This window comes from Cornus florida, unplaced genomic scaffold, assembly GCF_030987335.1.
Source record: "Cornus florida cultivar Cherokee Brave unplaced genomic scaffold, ASM3098733v1 CherokeeBrave_3.0.0_Hap2_Chr10, whole genome shotgun sequence".
In the NCBI taxonomy this organism is placed as follows: Eukaryota; Viridiplantae; Streptophyta; class Magnoliopsida; order Cornales; family Cornaceae; genus Cornus; species Cornus florida.
The window spans coordinates 71,560,197-71,570,555 of NW_026775580.1; the positions used below are offsets into that span (position 1 = coordinate 71,560,197).

General features: G+C 37.0%; 1 protein-coding gene across 1 annotated transcript; it reads left to right on the forward strand.

Annotated features, from left to right (window-relative positions):
* The first annotated feature begins 203 nt into the window (after positions 1–203).
* LOC132279291 (dehydration-responsive element-binding protein 2D-like) lies at positions 204–1,449 on the forward strand. The gene has a single exon (XM_059781222.1). It carries the CDS (start codon positions 541–543, stop codon positions 1,159–1,161), a length of 621 nt encoding a protein of 206 aa, XP_059637205.1. The 5' UTR covers positions 204–540; the 3' UTR covers positions 1,162–1,449.
* Positions 1,450–10,359: the final 8,910 nt, after the last annotated feature.

The following is a 10,359-nucleotide window of genomic DNA, read 5'->3' on the forward strand; positions in this document are numbered from 1 at the left end:
CATAATTTTGTCTCTCTCAAAGTTAGTGTCTCACTTATTTTCAAGTCACCACCTGAACCAGGACCTTCCACGTTTCAAGGAGTGTTGCAAACTGTCAATTGCCAAGTTTAAGTCAGTCCCAAACTTATCCACATCTCTAAGCCCAATATTAAATGCAAACGAGTTCTCCCTCGCTCACATTCAGAACCCATTCATGTATTTGGTCTTCCTTTTTTGCCAGATGAGCTTGCGTACAAAAAGAATGCATGGGCCAAGTGTGTATAATAGATGAGAAACAATAACACCATCAAACAGGTTGGTCTTGCCAAGTAGTACCGGTCCGTCGCCACCAACAGACACGTATCAGCAATGGGAATTGTAATCTTGATCAATAACAACAGTAACCCAATTCACACAGATCATATATATATATATATATATATATATATATATATAAGCCTACATAGCCATCCAAGGTCCCAAGCTCATCACAATCCATCCCTTGAATACCAAAAATATATGTTGAAACCAGTTGTGGGACGTTTAGGATAGAGAAAGCAGATGGGTCGAAAACCAGAAGCAAGTTCAAGAAAAGGGTGCATGAGAGGGAAAGGGGGACCTGAGAACGCTTCCTGCACCTACAAAGGTGTCCGGCAGCGGACTTGGGGCAAATGGGTGGCCGAGATTCGCGAGCCTAACCGCGGGGCCAGGCTCTGGTTAGGCACTTTCGACACCTGCCACGAAGCTGCCGTGGCTTATGATGCGGCTGCACATAAGCTCTACGGCTCCGATGCCAAGCTCAACCTGCCGGAGCTTTTGGCGAAGCCGAATCGGTTGTCTGATTCTCAGACAAACACCCACATGGAAAATCACATGCAGAGTCAATATATGTCTTCTGGAGTTACTGATGAGTCTGTGTTTTGTGACAGCAAGTCCTCTGTTGGGGGTGGTGGTGTTGATGGTGAGTCCCACAAGGAGGAGAGAGTTGGACTGAGTGAAGTGGGAGGGGAGGGGATTTGGGGGAATCTGAATAACTTGCCGGAGTTTGATGACTCCTCTATATGGGCGGAGGTGACGGCCACGATGGACTTCGATCAGGCAGCGGCAGACCCCGGGATTTTCCCTGCCATTTTTGAGGTTGGGAATGGTTCGGAGACCATGCAGTGTCCATGGGGTGCTTAAAGCTTCTTCTCAGGAGTTGATATATATATATATATATATATGTATGTATGTATGTATGTATGATGTGATACATATACATATACTAGTACAAAGAACGAAAAATAGGAATAACAATAGTAATATGTTGGGGCCACAATTGGTCGTCTTTTTTTAAAGGACTGTGATATATAGGGTGGCCCTTGTATCAATCCAAGCATATATATCCAAGCATATATAGGTATTAACTTTCTCTGCTTGTAAAGTTGTATGAGTTATATATGCAAATATGAGATGTTTTAGATGCTTGCACTTGAGTCTTACCTTAAATTTCCAATATCATTGGAACTCCTTCCTCTAGGAGTGCAGTGTTATGCATGTTTGAAGTCCATAATAATTTTCCGAGTAGAGGAGTCGAAATAATTGACTGTAAAGATTTGTAGGCCCAACAAAATTAGGCCAAGAATGTTTGCCCATCCAAATTAACATAAGCCTTAAATTGGAATAGGGTAAATTACTCTCTCCCCAAATTAATTTTTTTGCAAAATTACTCTCCTCACTTCTACTAAACTAATGATTTTTTACTTGAACTAAGAATTGTATGCATTTACCCAAATGTCCTTAACTTATCACTAATTAATTACCCTAAAATACTCCCAAATATAATATTTAATAAAAAATTAAAATGACACATGTATCCCTTTCCACAATTAACCCTCTCCACCACGGCTCCAACTCACTCTCTCACCGCTTATCTCCACCACCATTTTTTTCTCTCTCTCACTCTCATCTAACTCCCTCCACCAGCGCGCGCACACACACCCCCTACACATGAATGAAAATACACACACGCCCTTGCACTATTAACGTGTTTCGTCGGTGAAATTTTGGCCATTGTTGAAGCAAAGAACTAGAGTTGGAGACCTATTTCGAGTTGTAAAAGAAATAGAGTTATGATTGAGAAGAAGAAGGCGATTGTGAAATTAGGGTTAAATCAAACCCACTAATTTGTTGAATCAAACCTAAATGCCATGATATATATTTATATATATATGTTTTATAATAAACCCACTAATGTATATGCCGTGATATATATAAAATGGTTCCAGCTCAATCAAATCCATTGATCTGTACTGACGAGTGTGTATGTGTGTGTGTGATGGCATTGGCGGTGGGGCGAGAGAGAGAGAGAAGCAAAGGCCTTCATATTGGTTTCGGTTATGTGGAGAGAGGGGTGGGGCCAGGGCTGGTGATAATAAAGGGATGACGATGACACCACCTTGAGAGAAAAAGAAAAAGGGTAAAGGCAAATGCTACCGGAGGTAAGTGTTGGCCGTGGGCGGTTACTACATAATATTTAATAAATAAATATTCCTTATAAGAGTGATTTTTTCATGTAAAATTTTAATCAATTTTATAAGGAATATTAACGAACAAGGTAAGATGTTAAATTTCATATCATGGTTTAAATAAATATTTCATAAATAACAATGGGGAAAGCTAATCAACCGCTTTAACAAAATCGTCTATCTCTGTGCTAGTGCCAAAAATCCATGGAACATATATCTTTGATCTACAATCCTTTATCGAAATGATTGGAGTACTAGATCACAAAAGAACTTACATTTCTTTGGCAGCTAAAGCACAAACAGATCGCTAAAGAACCCTATCGTGTTGATCTACCAACAAATCATTGTAGCGACACCAAAATACGATTAACCCTACTTCCCTCCGATAACTAAAGCATCGATTCACCTCCCCTTTTGCTGTCGTCAGAGTCTCTTAATCAGATAGCTTTGTCAAATTCCGACTAGTCTTTTTCGATCGAAAGACCTCTCTGACAAAGTGGACAAGCTAGAACCATGATTTTTGTTTTCGGCGAAGAACTCGATGATAGTGTCAGTGTTGGTAGCACATATGTCGTTAGTAGCAATGTTGGCAGTGGGGCTCATATTTTGACATTGAAAATGCAGATTGGAAAAAATAAAAGAAAAAAAAGAAAGGTAAAATACATTGACATCCTTTGAGATTTGGTCTAATTGCCTGAGGTAGTCATATTTGTCATCATTAAAGCCCCTTAAGTTTGGTCTAATTACACAAATCAATCATATTATGATCGAGAAGAAGAAAGCTATTGTGAAATTAGGGTTGAATCAACCCCAATAATTTGTTGAATCAAACCAAATGCCATGATACATATATATGCATGTTATATAATCAAACCCGCTGTTATATATGCCATGATATATAAAAAATGGTTTTAGCTTAATCAAATCCACTGATTTGTACTAACATATAATAGAACACTCCACCACATGGTATTATATTGTCCGCTTTGGGCTTAAGATTGTACAGTTTTGTCATTGAATTTTACCCCAAAAGGCCTTATACCATTTGAAGACAACACTAATACATATAAACACTTCACCTTCACGTTACTTATGTGTGATCGTGCACCCGTAGCTTGTCAGCACACTTGCCTACAAAATTGCCACATGACACGTGTATGTGTGTGTGTTTACTAGCACTAATGGTGGTGGAGAGAGAGAGAGGGGGAGGGAGAGGCCAAATGCCCCCATTTGGTGTTGGTTATGTGGAGGGATGACGATGACACTGCCTTGAGAGAAAAAAAGAAGGGAAAAAGGCAAATGGGGGCAGTGGGTGGTTACTATATACATATTCTGTAAATAAATATTACTTAATGAAGAGTGATTTTTTCCATATAAACTTTTAATCAACTTTAGAAGTAATATTAACAAGGTAAGATGATTAAATTTTATACCATAGTTTAAATAAATATTTCACAAATAATAAGAGGGGAAACCTAATCTCCCCACCTTTAAGGGAGGTTAAGATTTGTCTCCATATTTATTAGACAAAATACTTAAAATTAAAATTTTTAAATATCATCAATTTAATGATATTGGTATAATTTGATAAAACACATCTTCACACCAATCCATCGCTTTAACAAAACTATCTCTTTATCTTTATTTATGTGCCAATACCGGAATCCATGAAACATATAGTTTTGGTCACTAATCCTCTATTAGAATGTCTTTCTCTTTATATATCTTATATCGATCAGAGTACTAAATCATAAAATAACATACCTTCCTCCGGCAGTAAAAGCACAAACAGATCACTAAACACCCCTATCATGTTGATTTGCTAATAGATCATCGCACCGACACCAAATACGACCAATCTATACCTCCCTCAAATAACTAAACCATCAATTCACCTTTTTCTTTGCTATCATTAGTCTCTTTTGTGTTTCAAAATTAGATCTAGCTTCATTAAATTTTGACTGGTCTTTTCAAATCAAAAGAACTATTTGATAAAATGGATGAGTTAGAACCATGATTCTTGTTTTCGACGAAGTCCCTGGTGATATTATCAAAGAAAGTGGTGCACAAGGTGCAGATTAAGAAAAAAAGAGAGAGGGGTAAAATACACTAACATCCCGTGAGGTTGGGTCTAATTACACAAGACATGTATATTTGCCATTTATTACACCATGTACCCTTGAGGTTTGGTCCAATTACACAAGGCAACCATGTTATGATCGAGAAGAAGAAGGCGATTGTGAAATTCGGGTTGAATCAAACCCATAATTTGTTAAATCAAAACCACTAATTTGTTGAATCAAACCAAATGCTGTGGTATATATGTGTGTTATATAATCAAACCCATTGATATATATGTCGTGATAATAGTTTCATCTCAATCAAATCCACTTATTTGTACTAACATGTGTGTATATGTGTGTTTAATGGCACTGCAGTGGTGGTAAGAGAGAGAAAAACAAAGGCCCTCATATTAGTGTTGGTTGTGTGGAAAAAGAGGTGGGGACATGGGCGACGATAACGGAAGGATGACGACGACACCACTTTGAGAGAGAAAGAGAGAGATATAATGGGTAGAGAAAATACTGGTGGAGGCAAGTGGAGGTGGTGGGCAGTTACTAAATATGTATTATGCAAATAAATATTACTTCATTAAGAGTGATTATTTTCATATAAAATTTTAATCAATTTTAGAAGGAATATCAACAAGGTAAGATGATTAATTTTCATATTGTGGTTTAAATAAATATTGTATAAAAAGAAATGATAAACATCATGGATGATTTTCATGATATAGTATCATGAATGATATGGCATGCGAGTTGGCAGCCAAGTGCAATTTAAAAGCAAACTTTTATGAGATAAACCCTAAAACAAAGGTGAGAAACAATATAAGCTTGCAAAGATACAAAGATTAATATTACAGTAATGTATTGTTGTAAATATGTAAATTAAATTAGAATTATATTTGCAGTATAGTGATCAAGATCATGTTGTGTAAGTATATACAAGGGCGAATCTAGTAATTGTTAATGGGGTGGGCTAATAGTAGTAATAATAGTATATATATATATTTGTTTGTATTGGGCTAAAATTAGGTATAGTTAAAAAAAAAAAAAACAAAATTTGTTTTTGGGTGGGCCCTGGATCTGCCAGTGTATATATGTATGTGCGCGTGTGTGTTTTTGTATATATATTTATGTATATATATACACACACACATATAAATATATATATTAGAATTTTGGTTAATTAGGACATATGCTTTGTTGTAGAGAATCGGTATATTCATGGAATTCAATTCATGTGCTTAGGAAAATTACATGGAACAAGTTTTTTATGTCGTTTGATAATTTGAGAGAGAGAGAGAGAGAGAGAGAGGGTAAGTCAGTTAATATATGCACTTTTGATTGATTAACACAACTTAATAAATATATATACACTTTTGATTGATCAACAACTTCGATAATAGTAATGTATTGTTGTAAATATGTAATTTAAATTAGGATTATATTTACAGTATAGTGATCGAGATCATTGGTGGGTGTTGTCGCGTTACACCCAAAGTTTGCAAAGAGATGACTAAGATGAGTGTGGCCAAGTTTTACATTTATAATTCGCCACTACTACCTTTCACTAAAAATATAGTTAGGGCGAGTAGGGATCGTCCCAAGGGATTGGTGGGTCGTATTAAGTTATGGAATCGAGATTAGGGTTAGTAGGTCGAGTAATCAAAAGATTGGTTGGTGATTGAATTATACTAAGATGCAATTTAAACTAAAGTAAATAATTAAATGCAGTAGAGAAAAAAATAAAAGAGAGAGATCATGGGGTTTAGAGGTCACTACTAAGCATAGCTTTTCTACACCCTTAATGAATGATTAATGAGGGGGAAAACATGTATTGCAATAATAGTGTGTGTGTGTGGTTGTTTCAACAAGTATGGATGACTAATTAAGTATATATTGTCTAAACAACATAGTGAATAACAAAATATATCAAACTAAACCATTAATCCTTTCTTGAAGCTCACAATCCATACACATCATAAGGTTAGAGACATATGCTACTTATTTTCATAAGTATGGAACATCAAACAATAAGAATGGATTGTCCTCCCATTTAACATCTAAACTACAATTATACTAAAATTAAGCTAATTACATGAAATTAAACTAAGGGAGAGGCACAATCCATCAAGAAATGAGTATGAACCATTAAATAAACTACAAGAGCATTCTTTTTAGCACTATGTCTTGACAATCTCTAGATCTATAGCATCAATACACATAGACATGCATCAATAACACAAAATCTAGAGACAAACACATGAACATCTATTCTAGCATATATAGACATATGGATAGAATGAAATGATCAATTAGAAGTATTAAACCACACAAATCATTGAATAAATAAGATCTATGTATATAAAAATGTCAATGCATGTATCACAATACAAATTCCCTCAAAAATACATAAAGCAAGATGTAGAAAACATGCTTAGGGCTAACTCTAGCCCCAAAAGGATGTCTAGCCACTCATGGATGGTGTCCTCCAACCCTCAAGGGCTAACTCCATGGTAGAAATTGCTCCTCTTCTTGGTTGATTGAAGAACTCCAAGCTTGTGTCTCTAGCCTTATCTCTTCTTTTTTTCCTCACTAAGAATATGATATGGAAATTGTGTCCAAATTCTTTTTCAAGTATGCTCTCAAGAATGGCTCATATTCCTTATATACGTAGGTCAAATGTCACCCCTCAATGACCTGGGCTCGTACTCCAATATTCCTCCCAATGATTGGATATGAGACAACTTTTAATGAGCTGGAAATTGAATTTTCTCGCACTTGGGGAAGTTCGATTGATCTAACATTCTCTGAGATCGATCGAACATGGCTGAGATCTGTCGAACTTGAGCTGGATCGATCTTCCCATGGCGGTGCCTTTTTAGATAAGGACAAATCTGAGATATTTTGGGGAATGAGACAAAAGTGGTAGGTAGGGTGGTATAGTAAGATAAGATGGAATCTTTTCGATCGATCTGAGAATTGTTGGATCGATCGAACTTTGTGAGATCTTTGGATAAGGACAAAAGAGCTCGGATCCATCTTAAAATGTCTACATCGATGAACTTTCGATCGATTGAAATATACTTTTGATCCATCGAACCTGCTGAATTCCATACTTTGCTTCAAACTGCTTCCACTTTGCTTCTTTCTTCCATCCAGCTTGAGTGAGCTTCTTTTAAGCTCTTATTTGGCTGAGTTAGCTTATTTTAGAGATAAGTACTTGAAAATGGAAATAATACAAAATCAGTCTAAAACGGGAAAGTAAGATAGATAAAGGTCCCAGAATGCTTAAGCTTAAGGGGTTTAAATGCGCATTTTTCAGCGCTCATCACACCCGCAAACTTAAATATTGTTAGTCCCTAGCAATGAACTACAAAGTAAAGGAATGAAATGGACAACTATACAACTATGAACTAGAAAACAATAAATGGATAACGCCACTTTCGTAGGGAACACGATTACATTTAGCGTATGCAATAAGCCTTTTAAACCCCTAGGTTATCTCTAGTGGACGAGTGAAATCTCGTGAGGGTTTCTAGAAATGATACCCACAAATATTAAGCTCATTTTCACAAAAGAGACACCAATATTGCAAACAAGCATTGGGAGAAAACTACCTTAAGTATGCAATTTTTCAACCATTTCCAAGCAATCTCCCAAAATCTCAACATCAAGCAAGTAAGTATAGTCCTTCACACATCAAGAAAATGATCATGCAAATCAAAACAATACTAAAATCCTTTTTGAGTGGAGTGGCATCAAATATGTTACTATCTAAGTCAACTAAAGAAATAATTACATCCTTACCCTCAAACTAACACACAAATCTAGTACTGATCATCAAGACAAAGAGTGGACCTTTTATTAAAGTTTTATTGTTCTAGGTGCGCTTATTCTTTTCAGTCGATTTTTTTTTTTTTTTTTTTAATCCTAAGGATCAAAGATGGAAGCATAGTGCAATGTGTTGATCTATTAAGCTTTTTAGCGATTCATGAGGTCGAGCGTTAGGTCAATGACTCCCAAACTAGACGGTTTTTGGGCATTAGGTGTTCAAACACCCCTAAGGACTTACAAGCTCAAATCAACTACGCTACAAATCAAAATAACCTCCATCTAATCATTTCTCACTTCTCACCTTTTGGGAGAAGTCCTCACTTTTTATTACTTTTACAACTTTTTCTCTTTATTTATTTATTTTTAGCAAGTTCAATTATTAACCTAGAATTTGGGTCCTCCACCTTTCGGCACAAGAAATTTAGTGCTTGATGAGGCTAGAATCTCGGCTACTTAGTGAAAAGGGGTTGTTATTCACCTTTATTAAGAATGAAAGCTTTTAATGCACTACTAGCTCAATTGGGATATAACCAATTCAATAATCAACAAAGCATGTACCCCACAAATGAATGCTAGTGTGCGCCTGTGCTAGTGTAGAATCCCAGAGTGAATCTCAAAACAATCACAAAATCAGGATGATGTGGACCACAAGTGCAAGCAAGATATCAATCTTCTGAAAAATTTACTCCTAAATGGAATCCACAAGGCATACAAGGAGTATTGGACTCTTAAGTCGAACAATTTTTAAATTTTAAGCAATATAGTCCTCAAAAGATCAAAATCATAGCTAGTTATGGACCAATTATAGAAAATTCCTCAAATACACAAGTCATGCTCAAAATTTTGAAGTTAAAGCAAATACTGTAACAACACCCATTCCCCCTAAACTTAAATGGCACAGTATCCTCAATGTGCAAAGAGAACAAAGGGAAAGAGTATACCAGTGCAACTAGCTAGAATGACCGGGACAGAAGTATCAAAGTGGGTGGCATAGCCCCCCCCCCCCCCCCCCAAACTTGGGATTAACTGTGGTCCTGAAAAGATGGCACTATGATAAAACTCATCAGATAACAAAAGGGATAATAACAGTGCACAGTGGACATGCAAGTGTAAATGGGATAAGAAATTGAAGTAAGGAGAGAGGAAAAATGGTGGTCCTGAAAAATTCGGGCAGCACTCTCTCACTGAAGTCACTGGGATGCACCTGATGGAGTCAATCACAAACAGATATATCAATATAAAATCCAGACATTCAAAAATATCATGCATAATATAGAAAATGGAAACAGTATATATAGTACATCACAGGAATAGGGCTGATAGACTGGCCTTAAAAATATAACAGTATTAGAAATATAATAGTCAAATCACAGATATAAAATGAGAATGAGATATAAAAATCATGAAGAGGAGGTAGGATGGGTAGGGTGTGCTCCGCGGATGTCTTTAGATAGATCTTGCAATGCGGCTATGACATCCATACGGAGTGAAATAATATCAGCCTAGATGGAAACCATGCCATCCTCCAGAGTCTGAAGACGCTCTCCGAAGTTGGGTATCTGAACTGGAGCCTCAGGTGCTGCTGGATCGGGAGAATGATGATCCTGAGCCTGCTTCTCATCATGAACGGGTGACCCAACCGGAGAGTGATGCTCTGGGTCCTCTGCGGGCCGCTCTAAATTAATGTCCATATGCATGGCAGCCGGATCGACTGGTACATCATCCGCCGCCTGCTCTGCAGCTGCTGCAGCTGCTGCCTGCTCCATTTCCTCTATCTCAAGCTCCTCAGCTGCCTTTACAGCATCCTCCTGTAGACTGCCTTGTAGCTCTTATCCCAGTCCTTCTTCTTGAATGAGCAGGCCCTAGCCTCAGTATGCTTTCGGTGCTGGAAGGGATAGCGCTGGTCCCGTAATATCTGTGTAATGAGATGGCCAAATGGGAGAAACTTAGCCCGTTTAGGCTTGGCCTTG

Excerpts from the sequence above, each read along its gene's own strand:
- LOC132279291 (XM_059781222.1), top strand. The coding sequence starts at position 541 with ATGGGTCGAAAACCAGAAGCAAGTTCAAGAAAAGGGTGCATGAGAGGG.